Raw genomic sequence first — 26905 nt, 5'->3', positions numbered from 1 at the left:
TAAATGACAGAAGATAAGTGGAGAGAAGAAATGCAGCCTGAAAGTTTAGATAGGGAACCTTTAAAAAATCACTACAACATGTGAGCTAGGTTTCTTTTTTGGGTCATTATGTTCGAATGACAGCAATACAATCATTGCTCTCATTCCTTTTGTATTTCTTCCTGCATTCCTTTTCTTTGTCAGACTGTCCATTTAAAACTGGCTGAAACTATTTCTTCATTAATTCTTGCCAGACTTCTCAGAATTTTGGCCAAGTCTTTTGGTTATCTTTCTTTCCCAGTATATGAATAGGCCTTTCCTGACCATGTGAACTATTGTTGCAGACTGTGTTTCTCTTCTAGTGGAGAAAACTAGGTAACTTCAGAATAATTAGCTGAAATTTCCTCCCCTCCCTTTTTTTTTTAAAGACAATTCCTCATCTCTCCAGGAAGATGAAGAGGTAGATATGGAGGCTGTCAACTGGCAGCTGAACAACACCTCCATGAATGGGCATTCATCTACCCCAACCACAGTTCGCTTTCCCAGCTGGGTGACTTTTGATGACAATGAAATCAGTTTTTCACCGCAGAACCTTTCTCCCTTGAAAACAGACACCTCACCTGCAGAAACACAGACTCCAGATGTTAACTTTAACCTCACGGCATCTTTTAAGAAAAGAGAACGTCCTAAAAGCACATTGGGTGACCTCTCCAAAATTCAAAAACTAGATCTCTCCTCCTTAACCAAGTTGCCTTCTGTTGAAACACCACCATGGAGTGCTACAAATCCTTTCCTGGATGAATCTCTGCGAGATGTCCAACCCTCACCCATCAATCCATTCAGCTCATTCTTTGAGGAGCGAGACAGGCGTTCAAAAAGTTCTTCTGTCTCTAGTGCTCCAGGGAAAAGCCAAAGAGATTCTCTCCTTATTCTCCATCAAGAGCCTGATACTATCAGTTTCCGTGAGGCAAACAAAACTGTAGCCCACACAGATGCTGTAGAGCAGCTCAAGCAACTCCAGATTGGAGACCCAGATCATGTGAGCAGCCCTACCTTGCCTGATGATGACCCCATGATGCCATATGATCTGAATGCAGCCTTATTTAACCTGGCACCAGCTCAGCCAAAGGATGGATGGCCAATGATGCTCAGGATCCCAGAGAAGAAGAATATTATGTCATCGAGGCACTGGGGACCAATATATGTCAAGCTGACTGACAGTGGATATATACAGCTTTTTTATGAGAAAGGACTGGAGAAGCCTTTCCGGGAATTCAAACTTGAAATCAATCACGAGATTTCAGAGCGCAAGCTCCAGAACTATGATGAGAATGGAAGGATACACAGTGTGCGGTTGGACCGCACAACCTACAAGGAGAAAAAGAAGTATCAGCCTAAGCCAGCCATTGCTCACATAGCAGAGAGAGAGCAAATTATCAAGCTTGGGACTACAGATTATGGAGACTTCCTTAGCTTCATCAGTGCTGTCCAAGACACACTGATGAACTTGCCAGCCTCATCAACAGATCTGAGCACAGTGGGACTAAACTATCAAGAAGAAGAAATCACGATTGATGTCAGGGATGAGTTTCATGGCATCTTGGCCAAAGGAGACGGTGCAATTCTCCAGCACAGTGTGCTGACCCATATCTACGTCCTCAGCTTCCTTTCTGGCCTCGCAGAATGCAGACTGGGCCTTAATGATATCCTGATCAAAGGGAATGAAATAGTTGCAAGGCAGGATATTATGCCCACTACTACCACTAAGTGGATTAAATTATACAGCTGTCGATTCCATTCATGTGTGGATGAGGATATGTTTAATAACTCCCGTATTATCCTGTTCAATCCCTTGGATGCCTGCCGGTTTGAACTCATGCGATTCAGAACTGTCTATGCTGAGAAAACTTTGCCTTTTACTCTGAGGACAGCTGCCAGCATCAACGGTGCTGAGGTGGAAGTGCAGAGCTGGCTGATGATGTCCACCGGGTTCTCTTCCAACCGTGACCCTTTAACTCAGGTCCCTTGCGAGAACGTGATGATCCGCTACCCAGTGCCAAACGAGTGGGTGAAGAACTTCCGCAGGGAGAGCGTCCTGGGGGAGAAGTCTTTGAAAGCCAAGGTGAACAAGGGGGCCACTTTTGGATCAGCCGGTCTGTCTGGTTCTGAGCCAGTAATGAGAGTAACTTTGGGAACTGCCAAATATGAGCATGCCTTTAATTCCATTGTATGGAGGATAAACCGACTGCCTGACAAAAACTCAGGTGAGTGGTGCTTACCATCTCTACAGGAGTAAGCTAAAAGAAATTATGTCGAAGATAGGGAATATGTATTTTAGAAGATGGGGAATACTGGGTTTGCATGGTGCAGGATAAATTGTCCTCTGTAGTATACCAAAGGACATCACGCATGAAGCATTTATCTGACCCTTCATTGCAGCAGTTTTACTTATCCTACAAACATTGCTAATGATAAAAACAAGTTCAGATTTTCCAAACAGCAAAAAATATGCCTTCTGCCTCTGCATTTAGGAGTGCATTATGGCATTGAACATCTGTGTGTTCTTAGCACTGTTAATGGAAGCAGGCCCTTTTGCAGGTAATTGCAAAGGCAAGATACTATGCTACTGGGCTCAATGACAAAACCGGATAAATTGCTCTATTTCCTTTTCCATGCACTGCCAAGCAGACTGGACCAGTGCTATGTATTTCCATGTGTATACTGCAACTAATGCTTACAAAGTGTCTGGAATGGGGATTGCAGGAGGAGAGAAGACACTGTGCACCCATTGAAAAAAAAAGAAATTCCAAACACCAGTTTGAGTCTATGGTTCTGTGATCAGTGCAGACAGGCAAATACAGCGTAAACCTGAAGAGAGAATACCAACATAAAACCCACAAGTCTTTGTATTTCTAGTAACATGTTCGTAATTAAACATTCAAATAATATGGGCAGGCCACTGTTCCCTTTGGCCATAGCTGCCAACCATTCCACTTCCTGCCTTTAATCCTTGGTATGCAGTAAAGATTGACAACTCAGGTTTATTTTTATTCATAGCAAATTCTACTTCTTGATTTCTCTGATCTAGACTAGCTTTTTACAAATGAGATGCACTTTTTAGTATTAATGCTGTAGTAATGCAGCTGGGTGACTGGGTAGGTTTCTGTATTTGATGTTCCCTGAAAGTTCAGTGTTATACCAGATGTGGCACTTTCTAAGAACATGTGTTTTTCCTGAGTTTGAGCTATCATGTTAGCAAAACAGTCATCCAAGTCTTCTAATCTTTTGGATCATGTTTTGGCCCAAGGACGCCAGCTTACGCCATGGGTTACAAATCTGTAAAGTTAATTCTGACAATGGTGAAGGCTCTGTGTTTTCTGTAGTGCAGGGCATAAGAAAAGGTTGGGAACTCAAGAGAAATATCACAATGATAAATTAACTTCAGACTGTTTATGAGCAATAACATGCTGGTGAGGAAAATCTCACTATGCCATCTGCATGAGCTCTGGGAACAAGATGCTGTGAAATTGGACCTTCTGTGGCATCTTCTCTCCAAAGATTTCCATATACCCTGTAGGCACTACAGCCGGGGAAAGCCCTCAGACTTCAACACAGTCACAGAACATGCTGGTAGCAAACCAGGAGAAGAGGCAGAATACCTGGCAGTACTGCCTCCTGCAAGGTGGAGAAGCTCCCTTACTGACTGCAACTTTGAAAGAGATGCTGATCTGTGTTTCTCATCTTCATCTCTCCGAGTGTGAGGCCTTAGTATACATAGTGTGTGTCAGCAGGAAGTGCACCACAAACTTGGCACTGCTGTTGTAGCCCTGCCACGAAACATCTATCCATCAATGCCACCATGCAGAATGCAGGGCAGTTAGTATTTGTTTACATCCTGAGAGGAAGAGCGTGTCCTCACCCCTCCGGTCTGGTCAGATGTAATTTCAGGGAAAGGAAGTGCCTTGCAAGCACTGTCTTGGCCAGAACACATGAATTATGTGAGAGAGAGGGAATCCCAAAGTGATGACAGGACAGGCCAAGTGTAGTTTAAATCTGACCTTGCCTCTCAAAGAGCTGTTTGCATTTCTTGACAGTACTTGTCCTATGGTTTCCCTTGCTTAAAGTATATAGCAAAGAAAGAGGGTTATAAGTAGGACTCAAAAGCATTGATTCCCACTCCTTCTTAGATTTGCCTGGAGGACCACATATATTTCTGACCACATGATACTGATGTGTGGTCTACTCCCAGCCTTGTGCATGCTTGGCTATATCCAGCCCTACCCACAAGTCATATAACTCGCCTCCACGTATTTGCAAAAGTCCATATAAATGATGCAGTTCTCAAGCATTACATATTAAAATAGTCTGCTGACTTGCACTGCTGTGGCATCTGCAACTCACCCTAACAGTGCTCTGGGTCCTCTGTAAATATGTCGTCTGCTGATGAACTGCTGTGGTGCATGGGACTCCAGAGCAGGAGAGAGGTGGTGTCATCACAAAGCAGCTGGTGAGAAGTGCTGCAGGCAACCACAGTCTCCAGCTCTACCCTTACCTCCAGAAGCCAGACAACCTGTCCACACGGCATGGGACATTTGCATTGCACGACTCCCTCCAGCCCACATGCCTATCTGCCAGCGCAATGTGCCTTTCAAAGAAGTACATACGTAGGCACAGACTTACTGTGGGACCCTTTGTTCATCCATACTGTGTGCTCTGACACATCAATCCCTTACAAACACAACTGCAGGAACTCCAAAGGGTCTCCAGGTAGCCACTTGGACTTCTGTGCTTCACTCTGTTCCCTGAATGCAGATGGGCGCAGGCTCTGCATGAGGCATGTGACACCATCAGCCCTGTCTGTGGCCTGCCGTGATAGCCAATACCACAGCCCCACAAGGGAGAAGAACTAGTCTCTCCCAAAGGTCACTGCTTGCAATCAGGTCATAATATCCTTGCACCCAAATTGTTAACAATTATTTCAGTAGCTTCATTGTCTTATCCAAACATTTTCTCTTTGTGCTTTCTAATAGGATGGGCCCCTTTGCACTCTCGCTGTAGGAACTTGTTATCAGCACGGTCTGGATTGTTTTGTAGCCAAAGTGTCTGGTTATGGCTGGACATTGAAAAACATATGACAAATGAAGGACTATATGTACTCCGATTATCATTTGACTTAGGAAAAAAATATGGACTAGATTATATGGAGCACGTTGCTGCAATCCTTTCCGAAGTAGGTTGTTAAACTTCATTGCCCTTCTCATATTCACGATTAATATGATCAAAGCAGTTGATAAAGAAACCCTATTTACAGGCTCTGCAGAGCTTCAGTTGCAGCTGGCTGGGCTCCACTTGTTTGCATTTTTTAATCCACTAGCACAATATTAGGAAAACATCCACCCGATCTTCAATCGTGGGAAAACGCTCTTCCAGCAAAGCAGGGATGTAGCCTCTATGCAGAGCTTTGGATCTGGATATTTGAACTTTGGTCTAGTTTTGCTGTGGATCCCAGGCGTGATGCCTGGTATACTGTCTGAAGTAAATTAAAACCTTTAATCCAAACATGTTGAGACATCAGTCATTTAGAACAGATTGCCTCCAATCACAAAACCCATGCATATATATAAATTATATTATCAGATCCTTGATTGCCAGAATGAAATGTTAGTAGCTCGAGGAAGCAAAAGATGCAAAACAAAAGCAGTCTTGTTGATTTACTCCTGATTTTACTGAAAAGTGTATCTGTTCATTAGAGGAAGAACTCTGAATGACCCTGTTGAACAAAGTCTACAGACTTTATGGCATTTGTGCCTCACGCTTGGGACACTAATGAGCACTTCTTTGCTTAGTATTTTTGCTATAGCTTTGGTGGAGGAGTTGGTTTGTTATTCAGTTTATCTGGTTGCCTACCATGCTAAGCTCATGTAAATTAATAAGCTCCGTATTTTTTTGAATGTTGTGCATGGTCTTTTCTGTTAGTGGGTAATTTGTGGTGTGGTCTTTTTTCCTTTTACTCCCCCCTCCTTTTTTTTTAGCCTGTTAATATCCACCAACAATGATGTGTGTTAGAAAAGTGTTTGCTGGTTCCATGTGTCCAGGTGAAATTATGAAGAGCTCAGATCTCAAATGCACCCATGACACAGAGTGCTCAAGCCCACATAAACACCTCCCAGTGTTACCTTCACATGTGTCCATACCAAAAGCAACTGAGCACATGCCAGCTCAGGAGTGCAGCAGCACAAGCTGAACATCTTGTGGTCGTGGATGTGGCTTGCGACAGAACACAGAATTGTCTCTCCTGGGCTGCTGTGGGCCTTCACTGAAACCTAGGCAGTCTGCACTAGGGAACAACCCACTGCAAACTGGAGGAGAAAACAGGAAAGCAGATGAGCAGGAGGGATTACAATGAAGAGTCTGCTGAGAGTGGTACAAAGTGGGGAGATAGGAATGGATGGGAAATGGATGGTCACAGTCGGTATTTTCCTCCTCTTCCCAGGGGAACTTCTGGGCATTCCCCACCCAGTTATTTTTACTCAGCCAGTCCTCCTCCTTCCTTGTCCTCTGTCCTGCACATCTTCCTGAGCTCTATGGAGAAGAACTTTACCAATTAACAAGTAGTCAGAAACCCTAAAGCCTGTAAAGGTGCCAGACAAGGATTCCATTCATTTATTTATGCATTACTTCCATTTACACACACGTAGATAATAGGACTCTTTCAATCAGAAGGCCCAAGGTGGCTTTGAAGGATCTTGTCCTCATTTTGCAGTCAGAGATACTGAGGCACAGACCTTAAATGACTTGCTCAAGAGCTTAGGAAGTTGGCAGCAGTCAGAAATAAAGCTAACCTAGCTTGACTTGCAGTCCCTACTTTAATTTTTAAACATCACCCTGTGCAGGAAAACAAAGGAGAAAAAAATAACAAAGGTTATTATTTACAGGTGACAGAGCTAAACTTGATTATTTCCTTGCCTTGCAATCTTGAATGCCTAGCCACCTTGTCCTTGAGTAAGGAATAAACAGTTATTTCCAAGTTGTGCACAAATTTGTATTTTGAAACCAGAAAAATTATTTAACCTTTTCCAGTATATCTTCATTTGCTGAAAAGGGGGATAATGATTTTAAATAAATGTAAAATATCTGCCAAATCCCACCTTTACTTTCTGAAAATACATGACATTTCAGAAGGATGTGCCACAATGTACTTAGCACATTACATACCCAGAGGGAAGCAGAAGAGGGGGAATACCTTGTTTTACATCTGGTATTTTCACCCACTAAAAACAAACTAGAGTGATCAGCAGTCCTTTTTGCAGTTTATTTTGCTTAATTCCTCTGAAAATGGTAACAGTATTGAATCAGGTAAGATACTGTCACTTGCTATGAAGTAGTTCACCGAAGCAGATTCTGCTTTTCTTGTAGTTTTGTGATGTTGCTTCCTCCTAGATGTCTTTTTTGATGTATCAGACTCAACTTTCATGTCTGTTTGCTCTCTTTTTCCAGCTTCCGGGCATCCTCACTCATTCTTCTGTCACCTAGAGCTTGGCTCTGACCGGGAAGTGCCTTCCAGTTTTGTCCGCTATGTAGATGTGGAGTATGACATGCCCACCACTTCTGCATCCAAAGCCACTGTTCGATCCATCTCTGTTGAGGACAAGACCGACGTGAGGAAGTGGGTCAACTATTCAGCACACTACAGTTACAAGGTAAAAAAGGTCATGTGGCAGTCGCCATGGTTTCATTGCAAACTACATTGTCTTGAAAAGTATGGGCAAATGATAAAATACCATGGGTGGGTGAGGAGGGAATTTGGCACACGCCAGACTCTGTGCCTTAGCTACCCATGTGCAGCTTATTGATTCATGGCAAACAAGCAGCGGACTATACCTCCGCAAAGATGGAGTAAACTTGCTTGGAGTTGCTTTGTGGAAGAGCATACACACAGCCAGCTACCGGAGATTAGCTGATACAGTAGGAGTGTGGACAGGGAGCTTTGCTGTTCTTCAGAGCAGCTACAGTGGGAGTGCTACAGCAGACAAAAGGATTGCATTATTTCTGCTCCTGCCCTAAAGAGAGGAGCAGATGGAAAAATGCAGTATGTATATACCTGCTAAGAATCTCAGTATGCCAAAATTTGCATGTTAGCTGATCACTCAGGAGAGAAATTGGCATCCTACCTGCCTTTTTTAAGAGCGATGACAAGAGATACTGAAAAAGATTCTCATGCAATTATTTCTAATGGCAATTGTAATAATATTTTTAATAGTCCTTAAGTTCCCTGAAGATGGTATTTGTTCTTCCTAAGAATCCCTTTTAAGAATTAAACATTGGATTATTCCAGAGTTTCTGGAGGTGTTGAAATTTAGAACACAAATGTAGACATACATTTTGTAAATTAATCTTTGCCTTATGTATCAGTCTTAGTGGAGTTTAAAGGTGAAACTGGTCTGCTGTGACTTAGAAAGCCACTTATCCTCTGCCAAATTGGTTCTGGGTTTGGATTCAGACTACAGCTGGGGATGTTAATGAATATAAAATCATGTAAGACTAGTTCTCTGCATGACATTATGCCTCCTGGAAATGATGTCATGACATTGTTGAATCATAAAACTGTTTGGATTAGACTGAAAACACTCAGAGTAAACCACATCCAGCTTTTCTTCCTCAGTCTATTTCTCTTCACAACCCACTCAGTTTACCAAGAGTTTTTTCACCTGAGCAGGACAAAAATCAGCACTAAGGAAGATTGTTGAATCTTTTGTTTTCTTTCTTGTTTCAAATGTTCTCCCTCTTTTTCCTCTGCCAGGTTGAAATAGAGCATAAAAAAAGCTTGAATGAGGATCTGAAGGGAGAAGATACTGCAAATGTCAATGAATGTGCTGTGCAGTAAGGGAAGATCTGTCTGCAAATCCCAAGAGGGATTTCTAATTAACAGACCAGGAAGAATGGACTTGCAGGGGTTAGGTATTGGTTTTTAAGAACTATGGAGTACTACTTTTAAAATAATGCTCTGAAGAGTATTATTTTGCCTTGTAATGATCCATATTTTGAGAAGAAGCTCACAAGTGCTTTTTTTTGGAGCAGACCCATGGGCTTTTGCTGAAATGATTTCAGTACAGTTGGGGTATAGACAGAATGGCTCGTTTTACAGACAAGCCTGCCTTTTCTTCCTCTTCACCATCTAGATTCTGCACTAAAGTATGTTCTAGCCACTGTCACAGCCAAACCAGAAAGCAGCCTTTATCTCACGTTAAGCCTTTCTTTTTTTTTTGTATGCCTGTTGGTTTGGTCATTGGCAGATTCACTTCCTTCTGAACTGCCAAATAAAACCCAAGGAGCGCTGAGTGAAAAAAAGTATAAAATCTCATTTTTTGAAGTGGTCAACAGAGTGAAAACCCTGAGCATCATTCTGGAGGATCAACAAACTCTGCATCTGAAACACAGTAAATGGTCAAGCAGATCAACTATAGATAGGACAGCTAATCGTGTAGCTGCTGTTCTGTTCACCCCTTCCTGTCTTGTCCTCTGAACAACATGTCATTTTGCACATTTTCATGGGGTCTGCACAAGTTACAAGAAAGCCTCTGCAATTTCTCAAACTTTTTGTTAGTCTGGGCTGTCCTGTTATCTTGACTGAACATGGTTATAGCTGCTAGTAACGGGGAATGTGTGTTATAATAGAGGTGACACAGGAGGGCCTTTGCTTAGATCATTCCTGCCTAGAAAGATGTTTAAGGGGAAAACATTGGGTTTGGGGTTTGGTTGGGTTTTTTACGTTTTCTTGGATGGATGAGGTGGCTGGTTATTGAGAATGTCAGAACACAATTACTTTAACAGTGTGTTGTTAATGCCGTTTGCCTTTCTGAAAGTCCTTGGAAGTCTCTCCAGCAGAATATTACTTTCATGTTCTACCTTCAACCTACAATATAAGTAACTTGTATCTTATAAAACCCCCACTAACTGGGACCCAAAATCTCTTTTCAAAAATTAAAAAAAAATCTTCCTTCATGGAGATACTTTTATCTCTTATTCACTTAGCTGAAAGTAACATCAAGTATTAAAACTTCCTTCTAAATTAAAATGCAGAAGGCAAAAGTCACTCAATCTTATATATTTTCAGAAAAAAACAGTGTACAAGGTACCTGGTTTTTATAGTTGTTTCCATGGCTTGCATAATATTATGTCTCAAGGTAATTTTAAATGTAATAAAAGTAATTTATTAAATCATTTATCTTTTCAAAGGTTACTGCTGACTTTAAAATGACACATTTGGAAAGCCTTGGCAGTGTAATTTAAATTCATTATTAATTACAATGAAAGCTTTTTTATAAATTTATTTTACTTTACATTTCATATAACATAAAATTAATACAGTCTCAATTTACTACTTTGACTGTGACTCCTATAAAATTTCCTACAATGTTAAAATCCCAGATAAAACATGACATTAATTACATTGAGTCTAAAACCAGTAGTGGTAGAATTAAAAACAAATTCTAGGGAACTTCTAAATGCTTTTTTAAATGAACTTAAATTCCATGCCTAGATCACTCTAGTGACAGATATTTATGCATGTACACAGTTTTAAATACATAAAGTCTTGGTCCTTCTAGGACTTCTTTGTAAGCATGCAATATTGTATTGCAGACAGTCCTACTGAAGCCTAGAGAGCTCCTTGGAGCACACCAGTTAGGACTGAGCATTTGCGACCTCTCTGCATAGAAAAATGCTACTAAATTTTTTGAAGCATTTTGAGCTCACTGGATTAAAATTACTGATAAAGGGCAAAGAATTATTATTTATTAAGTGATAACTTGCATAGGTTTTGAAATACCTGACAGCAGGGGGCTGAATTAATGACTGATTCTCAGCTCTGCCACAGGCTCGTTGTTGCATGGCAACTCCTCTCTACAAAATTCACTCTTCTTTTTAAAGGCATTCAAAGAAATTCTGGGTGTTTTTCCTGTTTTCACTGCAGCTCATAGTGTACAGTTTCTGCAAACAACCAGCAAGAAATCCAGCAAAATCAAGCTGAAGGAGTGCTGAGATGTTGCTGACCAAGTGTGAAAATGTTTTGTGAAAGAAACACTTGGGAGATTTCCTACTCTGATCTGCAGGCTCACTGTCTGAATTTTTGCTTGTTGTCCCCCAGCGCTTGAAAACACAAATGAGTAATAGCAAATAAGCAAAATTATGTTGTACTGCTTAAAAGAGGTGAGAAAATCAAAGGAATATAATTTTCCATCTCTGTTGAATTTTTAACTTTTCAGTCTCTATCATACTCCAGCCACAGAATATTTCTTGTCTCCCAAATTAAAGATGAACATACTGGAGGTTTCTGGATTTACTTATTTTTTTTATACCCCTTCTGATTCGTTTTCCCCTTTTTTTTTTCCTTAAATTCAAAGTTAATGAATGAAAGTAAGAGGATGGGCCTGACTCTGATCTCTCTTACATAGTTAATTGTACAACAGAAGTATCTCTTCCAAGCCTAATGGAGTTACGCAAGCAAAAGTAGCAGACTGTTGTCATTTATAAAAGGCTATTTTAATCCATTCTGGTCTCTGGAGAATATCCTTCTGATGTTACTGCCACTGAATTTTCAAGATTTTGTAATGAATACTTCTGCCAGATTTTAAAAAAAATCTTATTTCCAACTGAAGCACTAGAGTAAGCAGTTTGATTTTTCAAAAAAGCACTAACAACCAAAATCTTTAGAAGATCTAGTGTTGGTATCACAAGATGTCACCATTGAATATTTTTATCAGTCCAGCATATTTACAAGCACTGGGCATTTAACACTAGGATTATTAGTGCCCTTTTTGAGGTTTTAACTGTTCTTGCTCATTAAACAGTGCCAAGTTTTCAGTGGTAGATACTGCCACTGTATAACCTTTATGCACATCTATAAGGATGCAGTAGTAATTTGGATTTTGATGGAGGTGAGGAGAAAAGAGCTGAATTTTGTCAGTTTTAGAGCAGACGAAATTATTTAGATACAAGCTATGTTTGTAATGGGGATTTTATTTTTCTTATCTTAGGGGAAAAAACTCTTTGAATAGTTTCAGTTTAATACTCCTTTTGAGAAAGATATAATCACTGGCCTTTGGTTTATTTGAAAACTTTTTAGTACTCAAACACTCCATGCAGGAAACGTGCCTTCAAGTAAGCATACATTTACTCCCAGAAGCTATTCCCACTTTCAACCTTCTTTCTATTTCTCATTACAGTTTTGTTTAATTTTTGTACTGTGGTAAGACTTGCAGTGTTGCAGGGAATTTTGCCTAGAAAAATAAACTTAAACAGTCTTTAATCATAACAGGTAAAGGCAAACATCATCTCTGGGCAGCTGATCTTATTTTAGTGAATGCATTTCATTCACTGGAGAGGGGCAGATTTAGGCTAGACATAAGAAACTATTTCTTCACTTCGTGAGTGAGGAAGCACTGGCACAGGTTGCCCAGGTAAGTTTTGGCTGCCCCATCCTTGGAGGTGTTCAAGGCCAGGTTGGATGGAGCCTTGGGCAGCCTGATCTAGTGAGATGTCCCTGCCCATGGCAGCAGAGTTGGAACTGGATTATCTTTAAGGTCCCTTCCAACCCAAACTATTCTATGATTCTATGATTTATTAACCATGGATGCTCTGCTATAAAAAGGAAATAGGCAAAGTCAGCTGCGAAACACTGTAACTAACTGATGAGTTTGTTGGGTTTTTTTTATTTAGACTCAAATCTAGTCAACCTATAAAGGAGACAGATTTTTGGTTCTTCACTGTAGCAGTCTCATAAGAAATATTGCAGAAATAATTACCTTTTGTAGTGGGTTGCTGGCTGGCATACTTACTTGACAGGGCATGGAAGACCTGTTGGCCTACCTATCCATCTGACTTAGTAGCTGCTAAAACTTCCTCTTGATCAATCATCTCCCAGGACAGAGAGCAATTACATGCAAAAGAACTTGAAAGCAAGAAGAAAAGGCTAATGAAGTTCAGCCTGGAGGTACTTCTTCTGTCTGTTTCTGGCATGAAATTCTCAGTAATTTCCTTGGCCCTTGAATGCACACAAACTTATCGAGCCCTTGATAGGTCACCTCTGTTTCAGGAGGTGAAAAATTCTTCTCAGTGGCTCTTAGCAGCTCATGTCTATAGCTGTATTCATCTCACCAGTACTTATCCTCTTCTGCCACTAATGTTAAATCTACATCACAGGTTGTCTGAAATACAAAACTTTGTGTGGTAACAAACACAGCTGTTGCTAGCCTTCCTGTTTTGCTCAGCCAGCCACCCACACATCCATTGTCCTATCCATCCTACCCTCCTCCCTCTCCCTCGATACCTGCAATTAGTTCTTTGCACTATTGACACTGATTGGTTTGTTGATTATTTTGTAACATGTTCCTACCTTTTTATTTTGTAAAATAAGAAAGTCTATACACTGGCTAACTTTGTAGAAGTGGTTTGTTTTGGTTTTTTTCTTTGTGTTTTATCAGTTGAAACAGGATGTCATGTTTTGTTTGAAATGTGGGAAAACTTAAATAAATGTTAAGATGAAACAGCATATCCACATTTTCACATTTCACACTGTGAAACTGAAGTTTTATGTGCTGCATATCCTGATAACTACATAAGAATCCTCTTGAGTTCAGACGAGGAAAAGGGAGTGTATCGGATGGCATTGAGAAGTACATAAATTAGAAGTAATAGGATTGCATACAGAAAATAGATTATTTCATTTGATCATCCAGACTAGAAGACAGACTGCAAAGGCAATGAAGCAGGTCTAGAACTTGAGCCACATAAAAGATGTGTGGAGCAGTGCTGACGTAATATGGAAGAGGATCCAACATTTGAATGAGGCCATCCTGAAACAAACTAATTGAGAACTGAAGCTTCTTCTCAGCGCACTACTTCTCTTCTCAGAGCACCTCTTCTACTTCTCTTCTCAGACCTTTACAGTCAAGAGTACATGCAACGACAGTGTCTTCCTGTGATCAGAACATTTGTTTGCAAAGTAAGTATAAGGATATGATATAAATTATTTACAGAGTACTCTGGTATGATTCTTTGTGTTCTTTGAAACTTGAATAAGCCATGTATTGTTTCATACATCTTTCCACTTCTTTCCACAGTCACTTAGACCACTTGCAGTCAGCCCTTTTTCTCAAAAGCACTCCTTGAATAAGACTGAAGAGTTTAGCAGACTCATTGGCCTAAGAAAACCAAATACTCATCATAAGGGCTGCTCAGACCGTTGTTCTGAGCTCAGCATTTTCTCCATAGTATGCTCCAGTAAAACTGACAAAAAGTCAATCATTTCACAGAGAAAGAAAATGCAGGTACACAGAGATGTCTGAAGAGTAAATCAAGTCAGCCTCAAGAAAGAAGGAAAGTTAAACAGAAAGATTCTAGGACTTAGTAACAGCAGTGTATTTACAATAATTCAGATATCCAGTGACATTTTTGAAGTTACAGAATCAAATCGGGACAGCTTGATAATACGCAAAATGGTTTTAAAAGGAGTTACAGAAATAGATGACAGTTTGAAACCAGGGAGCTCAAAGTTCCTTGACAATAATGCAGTCCTTCAAGGAAAGACAAAATATCACCCTACAAGAGATTGAGAAGTCACGAGTGCCATCGCAATGTGTGCCCAAACAAAAGACATCATTAGAGTGAGAGAGCACAATCTGGAGAGAAAAAAAACACCAGTTTTCTTTCAGTACTCTTAGATGCCATGACTGCCCTTACCATCTAGTCCAGATACGTTGTAAATTCAAAAGCTGCTGAAGGTCAGCTGAGTTAAAGCAAAAGGTAGAGGTGCGGCCTGTTGCTTTGGCCTACGTGCAGCTCTGTGTCACAGAAGATGTGTCTGAGACATGAAGCGCACCAGCTGCAGAAAAAACTCCTTTTTGTCATACTATTAGAAACCTAAAAGTAACTGCCACATGAAAGATCTCTTTCTCAACCTTGGACAACAGGGCAGCAAAGCCTGATGGAGAGGGGTGATCATACCACTGCCTACAGCTACACTGGGGTTCCACAACATGTGGCTCGGGCTCAGGCAGACTGGTCCTGTCCAGCTCAGGAGTTTTCTGTAGTCTCCTAGCTGCTACTGCCCCACTGTGTGAAGATAAACTGGGAGCAATCATCTTGGCCTGAAGAGCTGCTGAAGGGACAGGAGGAATACAGGGTGAATACAGTTTAAAGTGATTTCCTCAGGTGAGAACTTCTTTTGCAAAGGTTTCCCTTTACAAAGAACAGAAAATGAGAGCTCTGTTCCTCTGTGTGAAAGCAAAGAAAATTCTTAGGGCATGGTCAGTTCAGCAATCATATTAATACAGAGAGTACTCACATTAAGTGGGAATGGAAAAACTCCATGTCAGCTCACGATGCAGGCAGAACAGTATCAGAGTTCTGGCTTCTGGCAAGGGAAACAAAAGCAAAATTGCAGATAGTTTTCAGCTAAGACAAGAACAGAGCTCAACCACTACAGTGTTCTCTGTCCCAACCTTCCTTTGATCAAAATCTTGTCTAAACCGTACCATACTGCATCAGTCAACAGGCTTCCCCCAACCCTGTCCCAACAAGCTGTTACAGGTACCCTTTGCCCAGGAGGAAGAAATGTCCCTGGCAGTCAGAAAGTGACAGCTGGGGCAAAAGGAACAACCAGGGTGGCAAAACAGATATACTGAAGTGACAATCTCCACAGAGAAAAATGTGTGCTAATACCTCATGAAGTCCAGCTACAAGTTAGGAGCTACATGAAAAATGAGACACAGGGAGCCTCTGTCTACAAACACTGACTTTGGGATCAAAGGAAGAAAAAAACTCAGTAAAAAATTTAGTACAAATATTATGTGAACAAACAGAATTTTATTTGGAAACAAACCACACTGTCAAAATCAGCTCTCAAATTGTACAAGGACAGAAGACCTGAAAAACACAGGATGATGAAAGTGTGAGTTGATAGTGGTGTTTCTGCTTGGTAAGCTGTGGTGTGTGGTATGGGTCCTACCTGCAGAAGTGAACTACAGAGTGGAACAACAGGTAGTTTAGCTTGTGTATTTAGCTCCCCAGCTTCGCAGGAGCTAAGGGACTTTTGCTCTTTAGTGGTTACTGCAAATTGCCAGGTTGTTGCCTGGACTGCTGACCCACTGCCTGTGACAGGCTCAGTGAACACAAGCCTCACTGGTTTTCAGGACTGTGAATCCCACACAAGATTTCACCTGTTGTTGACATGCTGAGTTAGATCTCAAAACTGGGTGTAAGAGATGACTGCATCAATTGATTCCACGTTTACCTGAGAGAAGGCCAACAGACTAGTTAATTTTTCAGTGGTGCTGCTTTTTTCACCCAAATAGTCCTTAACTGTTTGCACAGTCATGCATAGTATCTGTTAAAATTTACATTCATAAAGCACTTTAAATACCTCCAACAGAAAATGTTGCAAGAGGATAACTTTTAGCTACTGTTTATTAAAAACTAAAAGCATATGTGTATTTGCATAGGCATGGATAGGCCTATACAATTAAGCACTGTATGATGGAAAGAACAGTAGTTTGTCATTTTCACTTTTTGGCCACTCTTCAGAAGACAGACACCCCCACTGCCCCACTGGTGGGTCTACGTCCAAGTCTGGACAGACAAGCCTACAACTCCCATCTGGTAAACCCCCATGCAGCTCCTGCCTCATTGTAGAAGAACCAAAATTCCCAGGAACTCTCATAAATTTGCATGAGAGATGTCTACATACACCTACTGCTTCTGTACATGCCTCAAACCACCACCATACTAGACAGTTATTTAGCCTACTCCAGCTTGGATTTTTCAAGACAAATGCTCTCCTACCATCCCTCTCTCTCAGGTTTCTAATCTGCTGCCATGCTCAGAGTAACCATTGTGTGCTCTGCCCCTGCTCAGTGGATTTGAGTTGGTTCTGAGGTGGTTTTGAGTCATTTTCTCCTCCTCGTTTGAGACTACCTAAAGGGCTGAGACACAGTGGGAAAAAAGTTAAAAACTAAAAAGAGAGACCGAAGACTTCAAAGGTTTAGAGTACTGACTGAGTTTGTCAGTCCCTGACTGCAGTTTCTGAAATGTTGCTGAGTAAATTGTGGAAACAATTCTTGAAGCAGGAACTAGACACCAGACCTGCCCTCTCCCTCCAGACAAATTTATTTCTCTGCTGAGATCACTGAACCTAGAAGGCCTGTTGTGGCTAGTGAAAGTACTTTGTAGGATAAGTAATAACACCACTTGAGGATAGTGCCTTATCTGTTTGCAGAGGTGCTATAGAAATAGAAGTGTTTAAACACATCCTTGTGCTGTATTTTCTAAGAAGAAATTTTTTTTTAAAAAAAGAAAAGGCTCCTTCCTGGAACAAAATGATCCTACTGTATTAGAGCCTGGCAAGAATACAAATGTATGCCATTAAAATAAATCCCTTATAGCATGGGGACAGTTTTCCAATAAACACATGAAAATCAGTTTCAATCTGTCCTGAAGTAATTACTTACCTAATTTTTAAGTTTAAGAAAAACATCTACCAGTTACAAATTTTTGGGTTACATTAATAATTTAATATTTACTACATGTTATGAACCTGCTTTTACAGAAGTTACAGCCAGCAGTCATTGTTTTCAATGAGAGTGCTACTGGACAAATTTAGCAAAAAGAGGGACATTTTGAAAACATACTTCTCTTGATTTTTGTTTTCTGCTGGGGTTACTATACTGGCATAGAGGTTCTGCCTCCCTCTTGTGGCTACTTCTTTTACTCACGACTTGGAAAAGAAACATTTACAGTGCAGCCACAATCAGAGTTCATGATATTTATCGTCTTGATATAAGCCTCCTCATCAAGTTTGGCAGAAAAGCCCCATTATGCTGGGAATCTCCCACACAAAAATTTCTGCCTAAGAGAGAAATTATTTTTCACTTTCATGTGGAAACAACCGAACCTGTTTGTTAAAATCAATGGTAATTCATGCTGGTTACGTTTTGTATCAATTATGAATGTTCAGATTCAAGTCAGCCAAATGTATGAGCTTCACCTAGGAGTTATTTAGGTATATTCCAGGTGATGTGGTATTTTCAAGCAGTGCAAAAAACTCATGGCCTATACATTTTAATATATCACTTTGTCTCTTCCTATCACCTTCCATTTAAATACCACTTAGTCCTCTTCAAACATTAAAAATTAAGCTCTCCAAAGAGTTAATTGAAATAAAAGACAGTACCTCTCAGACAATAAGAAAGCTAAGATAGCATTAAATCGCTGCCTTGGAATGCTAGAGCCCCAGCTGACTACAGATCTTATGTCCCTCCATTGTTTCCCTAACACAGAAAAACATCTTCTCCCTTCAAGGTCCTCGGTAGACTTATAGCACTTGTAGTGTGATTTATCTTGAGTGTCTCTGTTCTGTGCCCTTGTATTCTTCACTGTTTACTAGTTTAAATTGACATAGCATGTTGCCTGCCGTAGCATTCAGAAAGACATTGTGTCTCTAAAGTCATAGCTAGAAACTGGGCAGGAAGGACCTGGAAATTTGTAGCAGGGGTCTACAGTAATGGAAAGAGAATAAACTGCACAGCTTAAACACTACTGGTGGTCTTACTTTGTTAGGTCTAAAAGAAAGTGACTGTAGTTCAGCACCAGTTACTTGATCACATCCTCCAGGTTCATCTCCAATTTCAGCTGGCTTTGGCAGCAGGGCAAAGAACTTGCTTTGACCACTCATATGTTATGTAACTGTCCGGTTATATGTCTAGAGATATTACCACTTGGGCTTCGAAGGTGCTTTCATCTGCTTCATGTTAGACGATACCCATCAGCACCTCCTTGGCAGCTGGCCAGTGAAAACACACACAGGAGCTGAGCCCAGCCCCCTTACAGTCTCCACCAGCAGCAGCAACAGCTAGAACTCCTTGAGAAAAATCATCCCTGGTGCCTACCAGACCATATCCAATAAGGGCAGCTTTCGGCCCTTGCCCTGTAACTGTTAATACTGCATTTCATAGAATCATAGAATCAGAGAATAACCAGGTTGGAAGAGACCCACCGGATCATCGAGTCCAACCAGTCCTATCAAACACTAAACCATGCAAATTTGCATCTGGACAGATGAGTCAGAGCATGGATCAGCCCTTCCAGCACAAATGCAGCTATCTGAAAATTCTACAGATGAGAAGTGCTGTTTTCTGTTCATCACGTGCTCTGCCCATATTACAAAACAGACTGCAGGCAAAATTGCAGGTAGAGCAGGTGCAACGGGACACATCAATGGAAATTTGCTACCAATTTGCCTAGAGTCAGTCTGTGGGAGAAATGAGATGGCTGATGACAGCAGGTCATATAGCAAGTCTAGGAAGATTTGTGTTGGAAGATGATGCTTACAATGGAAAAATAATCTGTCCAAAGCAGCTGAGGGAAAATGTGAGCTCTGGTCTATAAGCACAGCTTTACATTTTTTACATGTTTGCAGATGTCAGAATCTTGATACACCCAAGACTCCTAGGTTACACATCATTTAGCATGAAAACTCAAACAGAAAGGAGCTCTGGAAATGGGTCACAGGTTAGAAGCGGCAATAAGTGCCTCGGGTCCTATAACTCCATTACATGATGAGCTGGGCTGGTTCATTCCTGCTGTTTTCCTGTCTCTCAAAGTCAGGGACTCCAATTGCTCAGCAGTCCTCACACTAGCACAGCTTTACGAGTTAGACAATTAGCCTCAGCATGGGAACTGCACATTAACTGCTCATAAACCAGAGGTTGGCCCCAACCGAGTTCACGTTCACTGTCCCTCACTGGGAAGGCCAAACACAGCCAAAACTGAACTGGAGTCGTTTCCTGCAAATTCCACTCGGTCCTGTGAAAAATAACCCTAGGACTCATCCGGGAGGGTGGGGGAAGCAAAGATTCATCTTGTCTGCCTGATGCCTCTTAGGCTGAGCCCCAGAGGCCCATGATCACCCCTTAATAGGCTGTAAAATGTAGGGCACACCCATGTTTCTTCCATGAAAGCTGCAGCCTCTTTGCCCTTAGAGCAGCTCGACGGGATCCTCAGCTAGTTAGAAGCTTGAATAGTTTCCACTCGTTTGGGTGCAGAAGAACAGATATAGTTAAGTGGGAGGCAGTAAGCATGGAAAGTGGAGCTAACCTGCCTTGCACAAAAACTTTTTTTTAGTTTATGGACACGTGAACGTGTGGCCATGGGACAAACTGCTGAGTGAAATACACCACAGCACATCTCTGCCTGGCAGCTCCTGCCTGCGTGCAGTCTCCCACTCTGCCAGCTGTCTATGGGAAGCCAAGGCTACACAAACACGCACATAGAATCATAGAATAACCAGGTTGGAAGAGACCCACTGGATCATCGAGTCCAACCATTCCTATCAAACACTAAACCATCCCCCTCAGCACCTCATCCACCCGTGCCTTAAACTCCTCCAGGGAAGGTGAAGGTGCTTCCAAAGGAATCACACAGACCAGCACCATGTCTTAGTTATATGCTGCATATTTATATTCTGGCATATTCCAGGGTGATTACTTTATCCTAAGTCACCACCCGGAGCCTGAGGTACGTAAGGCTCACAAAGCGACACTACAAATCACTCTGTGCAATTTTTTCTTCGTGAATATTTCACTCTTTGATGCCTGCAATATATCAGGAATAACTTGGCTGAAGTGAATTCAGTTTTTCTGTAGACTTCTGCACCTCATAGCTGCTAGCTGGAATATATGGCAGTAGTCAGTAAAAACATTTATCAGCATGCTAGGGAAAGTTTTGCTTTAGATCAGTAATACTGCGAGTAGGGAGACTAATTGGTATTTTAAGTGCTTAACTTTCGTTTCCCGACTTCTTTGTTGTTTGCCTTCATGGATCAGAGCCAGCAATACTTTGGCTGCTGTCAGAATCTCATCACAGTTGAATAACTGTGATTCATAACAGTCACAGTCTGACTAATTAATGTTAACTATTTATCCAAGGCAGTACTGACAGGACGCGTAACTTGAAGGTACTCCTTTAGCTCATGCCCTTGCAGAGAAGCTCTAGGCTTCAGAATTTTAGGGGCTTTTTTTTTTTAGCTATTTAAGAATCGACACTCTGTATTCAAATCATGATTCATTCAGTCTGTAGACACCGAAGCGTTAGGTCAAACGTGTGTACACGTGTGAAAAATAAAGGGGTGGTCTGTGCCCTAAGACCAGTAATCTTCCTACTACAGCAAGCGGGGTGTGCGTTTTAGTAATGGCCAATTCTTTTTCAATAAAAGGAAGCCTGGGGATTTTTCTACATGACAAAGCATTTGGCAACAATGTTGTTTTGAAGCATTTCCTCCTCTAGTCACTTCTTTCTACTCCCATCAGCTCTTTCAGTAGCACTAAGGCGTCTTTCTTTTGTGGGGCTGCCCGATGAACCAGATCAGGAAACCGATGCAGGTTAAAAATTAGCCAGCAGAGGGGGAAAAAAAAAAGAAAAAAATGGCACAGCAAGGAACTGGCACGACTGCAAAAGCAGAGCACGGTGGCACAGGGACAGAATGAGCACACAGTCGTACGGGAAGGAAGTACGAATGCCTGAAATCCTCATTATCACAGAATGCTCAGGGGTCGTGGGAATGATGGGGTCAGTGTCTCGATTAAGTTTTGCCTTTATGAACCAAGCGTAGTTTTGTCAACAAAGAGACATGAAAGAAACAATCTCTGATCCACAAACCCGTGACAGCAGAAAACCTCTGCTAAGGTGTAAATAAATGCAGCCTGGGAGAGAGTCTGTTGCCTCCTCCAGTTGCAACTGATCATTGACTAGAAACAGCTGTTCTGAAGACCACAGTGCGCCTGTGTGATTTTTTTGAGGGTGGGCTGAAGCAGGCTAACATAAGTCAATTCCCTAAGTAGAGGAGGCATAAATGGTCCTAGAAAATAAATACTTTTGCAAAATCTGATGTGGAGTTCGTGTCTCAACCAGAGAAGAAATTGCGATTCTGCTAGAGGAGAAATCATAGACTTGAGAAGAGAGGATGTAGCAGTTAGTGGCAAGCTTTAGAAGAAAGTTTTCTGTTGGGTGTACTGGTCTAAGGGTTTTGTGGTGGTGTTCCTCGTTCTCTGAAGACCTTCTAAGTCTGTTGGACATGTATGGGGACAGAAAGAGTTACAGCTATAGTAGCCAGTCACCTGCTAATGTAGTCTTCTGTGAGTATGCCACTTAAATATTTTTTTTGGAGGGGGGAAGATGGCTTTCTAATGCTGGTAGCTTTATGGCTTTAACTGTATAACCAAATGCATAGTTTTATTGTCCTGTTTAGACATGCCCTAATGAGAAAGATGTATATACAAGTTGTTTGCAAACATCTATATGTATTCTAATAGTAGATGGTCTTAGTCTACATTAAAGAAAAATTTTTGTGCTTCTTGCTTTGCTGAAGAACTTGGTAAGAGCAGAGCAAGCCTGACACTCTTAAGTTTAATGATGAAATAAAAGCTTAATGTGTAACAAGTTTCTCGGAAGGCCCAGCCTGCTCTAGCATTTCAAGCTGAGGATTGGCTGAAACAGTAATGTCTCCTCTTTATAAGGTTACCAGAGACAAACCACATTGCTCTAGGGTGACGAAGTTTGGCTCTCTGTGGGCTGTGAGAAGGGCAGTTGAATTGTTCATGTTAGACACCTGAAACTGATGTTAATAAGCTTTACCAAAGCACGCTGCTATGCTTTAAATTCTACATGTGAGAATAAATTCATCTAGAAAAATGGAGCTGCCCTGGAGTAAGGGTGACAGGAGCTATTTCATTCCACCCCTGCCTTGCTTAGAATTTTTTTGAGGAAATCTAGCGCTGAAGGCAAGAGGGATATGTTTACTAGCTTTTGTTTCCAGCTACTAGATCATGTTGAGCAAGCTGTTAGAAGGAAAACGTCACTCAGCATATATATATTTTTTTTCACACCTTTTAAAGAACATTTACATAATACCTGGACACTGTCTGAAACTAATGTCACACAAGCTCCATTATGTGACGGCATCTCTTCTGACTCTTGAGGGCTGGCTGCATCCAAAAGCATTTTGGTATGATGTGTCTATTGTTAACTTCTGCCTTATGCCCAAAGTTTTGGATGGCAACTTGGGCCACTTACTTTTTTTTTTAGCTTTGTAGAGGTGCTTAAAACAGACAAACATTTTCTCAAGTTTTATTTAAGGCTACATTCTTCCTTTGGTACGATGAATGGAAGCAGCAAGAGTGAGTTTGACATAGGGCTCCTGTTTTATACTTCTAACACATACTGCTGCAGTTTAATGTGTATCTTACTCTTCTGGAAAACTGTCAGAGATTGGATCAGAAAGTTTACTTCTGTAACTAATAGTGACACTACGTTGCCAAAGCTTTCTGAAAAGTGTTTAATGCTTAGGTTTGTTTTTAAGGAAAGAGTGTAACAGACCAGGTATAACTAGTATGTTGTCCTCATGCTCACAGTGAGAGACCTCACCAGCACAACTATAACTACAGATTGGTAAAGTGGACAAGATCTACGATAACAAATCTGCAAGGTGTGCTGATGGTAAGCCTCATTCTGTCATCTATGTTAAAATTTGCACTCCTGTAATATAGTTAAGACCAATTTTTGTTTTCCTTGTTTAACTGCCCCCTGCGGGGCAGGGGAACCATTTGACATGATGACACTAAGCAGGCTTTTCTGTTGTTTCGAGAATTAAGATACTGTAAACCATTGTGTCAGCAACACCTCATACTAAGTATGCTGTGCTTTGCTATGTATGATAGAAATATTTAAAAAAAAAAAAAGGGCACAATACTGATGTGTAGGAGATCAGGCTACTCATGGTCTGCTCTTGAGAGGTAGAAAAGTAGCTTCACATTATTATTTTTTTACCATTTTCCAAAGAACAAAAAAACCCCGAAACTCCTTTAAAAAATAATAAAAACTGAAGATCACAATTTAATTGTAATGTGTTTTGACTTAGCATTAAGATTTTGTGGTTATTCTTTTCAGCTGAGTTGCTAGCTGGTGCCTTTCAGTGGCAATACCAGATACTTAGCACCTTTGAGTTTCTAGATTCAAGTGTGTTACATCCCTCCCCTCATTAGCAAATCCTTATATATCAGTTATCCCTTTGCAGAATTATCTTCTTGAAAGATATCCTGGTGAGAAGCATTAGTACTTTCCAAGAACTTTAGAATGGAAGTGCAATCAACTCCAAAATCATACTGAATAAAATTTATTTCTTCCTTCTCCCTCCCCACCCCCCCCCCCCAGCTTCCTAGTCACCAAGTTCAGATCTCCCGAATGTAGCTCTCTGATGGACCACAAATAAGATGAATTGAAAACATCTTCATATGTTAGAACCTTTATGTCAACTTGGCAAGCTATTGTTCCAGTTGTAAGTCACTTAGTTTGCTGAGGAGAAGCAAGGGGTCCTTCTGTTACTAACCGAACAGAATCATCCAGGGTACTCAATGCAGATTGTGTGCTTCTGAATGCAAAGTGTTGGCTATAAAAGACAATTTGTTTGTCTCAAACATTTGGTAGAAGGATGATCATGCCTAGAACTGAGTGGAAACTTTTTACATTTCCTGTTTTAGCACACCAAGGATCAGTTTTTGATCTTGCACACAAATGTGCTTTTCCTTACAATATTCCATGTTTGGCGTGATTTTTGCAGCAAACGAAAAAGCTTACCCAGATGTCACCATCTTTGCTCTGGGTATGTAAGAATTAATTGATAAATTTTTCTGCAGCTGGTTTGTATGTTTAATTATCTTGTGATATAAATCTGTCTTGTATCAACAGATAATATGCAGACAATCTCCAGACATGGATAAATAACCTGAAAGAATAAACACTCTCCTGGAGTTGCAAGAATTTATTGATATGCTTAATTGTCTTTGTCAGATGTAGTTGTCTTAGGTCAAGAGATAACCTGAAGGGAGTCTCCAGACGTGGTTGGATAACCTGAAGAAACAAACATTCTTTGGGGACTTACACAGTTCTTTGTCTAAAACTAGCATATATACCTACTGCTTCTGTAAGATGGTATGCCTTTTTTAGAAGGGCATCGGATTCAACACTGAATTCTAAGATAAAAATATTATTGCCTTTGCTTTGAAGACTTTGTCCTTTTCCATATTTTACCAGTGAATAAGTGTTTCTTACAGATATAATGTCCATCATCACTGTGGAGTTCAAGGCTAGACAGTACAATGGCTAAAGTAGAATTATCCAGCCAACAGCAAAGCTGTTATTTTTGCTAAACCTGGTGAAGCTATCCTGGAGAAAGGTAACAGACAAACTTAGTATCATTCATGCCTGGCTGGCAAATGAAAGAGAATGCTGGCAGACAAATACTTAGCTATAAAAGTTATGCTGTTATGTAGGTTATGCCTACTGATGCTCTACAGACTATCAGTGTTGCTACTGCACGATACATAAACACATACGTTATTCCAGTCCAACAAACTTCTAAATTATGTAGAATCCCCTAACATCAGCTGTGATGCTGGGCAAAAACAAGGTGCACAGACTTCAGCAAGCAAACTCGCTCTCTCCCCAAGCGGCAGCTGAACTGCCATGAATTAGATGGACCACTAATCTGACTTGATAGGGCACTTCTCATGAGATCTCCATTTTGTTCAGAATAATATTCTTTAGAGACACTCAGGGGTTTTGCAGTGCTGCACCGCAACTTGATATTGGTGCCTAAGAAACTATGGCAGGGCAAACGCATGCAGGTCATACCTTCTGGGAAGACAAACTGCTGAACAAACAAATGAGCACAACACCAGACTGAGCTACTGCTGCTATCAAACGTGTATATGTAGTTTTTCAATTACTCAGTAAGCCGCTCTGAAAAACAAAGCTGGGGGGTGTGTGTCTAGGGAAGGGAACTGTAGCTATCCAGTGCCTTGTGTAAAAAAAGAGGAAGGGTATGAAGAGTACCGATTCCTTCCTGGTGGCAAGCCATCTCTTCAGCCATTTCACTCTCTGTGAAAGATTACCCCCATAGTTCTTGCATCAGACCATGAGTTATGGCTTTGGAAGGGGCAGACCCTCTTCAGTCCTGTTGGCTCTGCTCCACAGGCAGAAAACTCCAGCAAAACGGTGGAGCCACCCTGAGTAGTCAGTGGTAGAAACCTTAGGGAGAAAGATAACAGACAAACTTAGTATCATTCATGCCTGGCTGGCAAGAGAATGCTGGCAGATGAATACTTAACTAGAAAAGTTAAGTATTTGCGAATAGATGAGTTTAACAGCTGAGAATAATAGAACTTTGTAAGCTATCCCATTTCTTGGCTGGTGCTCCACCAATTTGTACAGTGAACACTGGCTTTATCAGCTCACCTGGTGTAAACCGTTAACGTCTCTACACAAAAGCAAAATCTGTGCTCCAGAAGTCTGCACTGTAGAAATGAAGGATTTAGAGGAATGGGAGGGGAAGGTCTTCAGTACTCATTGACAAACTCCTTCCTGTCAAAAGATACCAGACAGGAGTTACCAAACTCGTAACTCGGGCTAGTTAATAGGCAGGATTTTCAGGCTTAAGAAAACAACATAGCGTTTTGCAACTTTTTCCACAGCTGGGAGGTCCTATTGCCACAGCTTTTGTCATGAACTGCTAAAAGCAGCAATGCTTTAAATCGGGTGAAGACCCTGACCGAAGATATCGGTTCTCAGATTCGCTGCCTCCCCGATAAGCCGTTACAGCTGTCTAGGCGGTGGCACAGAGCCCTTAAGCCCCCCGAGGCCTGTGGTCTTCGGCAGGGGCCCCTCGGCCCACGGGGCCTGATCCGGCCGCCCGTGAGGAGCGGCGGCGCACCCGCCTCCGATCCGCGGCCGCCGTCACGTCACGTCACGCGCGGGAAGGGGCGGGGCTCCCGCCTCGGTAGGCCCGGCCGCGCGGCCCCGCCGAGCCACTTCCTCCTCGGTA

General features: G+C 41.4%; 1 protein-coding gene and 1 long non-coding RNA gene across 5 annotated transcripts in view; one reads left to right on the top strand and one right to left on the bottom strand.

The window, feature by feature from the left end:
- Positions 1–11291, top strand: part of STON2 (stonin 2) — a 76136-nt gene extending 64845 nt beyond the window's left edge. For all 3 annotated transcript variants that reach the window (XM_069858631.1, XM_069858633.1, XM_069858632.1), the window contains exons 5-7: positions 408–2243; positions 7477–7679; positions 8780–11291. In XM_069858631.1, the coding sequence (XP_069714732.1) occupies positions 408–2243; positions 7477–7679; positions 8780–8863 (2123 nt within the window). In that variant the 3' untranslated portion in view covers positions 8864–11291. The remainder of the gene's footprint in view (positions 1–407; positions 2244–7476; positions 7680–8779) is intronic.
- The window catches only part of LOC138721490 (uncharacterized), a 29682-nt gene that overhangs the window by 1525 nt on the left and 1252 nt on the right, over positions 1–26905 (bottom strand). The window contains exons 2-4 of one of the 2 annotated variants that reach the window (XR_011337559.1): positions 26320–26445; positions 25918–26112; positions 15323–15391 (exon numbers count right to left, since the gene is read on the bottom strand). This is a non-coding gene — a long non-coding RNA (uncharacterized lncRNA). Of the gene's footprint in view, positions 1–15322; positions 15392–24829; positions 26113–26319; positions 26446–26905 lie in introns of those variants that run through there. The other variant, XR_011337558.1, reaches the window with a different exon arrangement.

The sequence above is a fragment of the Phaenicophaeus curvirostris genome, chromosome 5 (assembly GCF_032191515.1).
Source record: "Phaenicophaeus curvirostris isolate KB17595 chromosome 5, BPBGC_Pcur_1.0, whole genome shotgun sequence".
Classification (NCBI taxonomy): Eukaryota; Metazoa; Chordata; class Aves; order Cuculiformes; family Cuculidae; genus Phaenicophaeus; species Phaenicophaeus curvirostris.
This window is presented reverse-complemented; position numbering and strand designations above follow the sequence as displayed.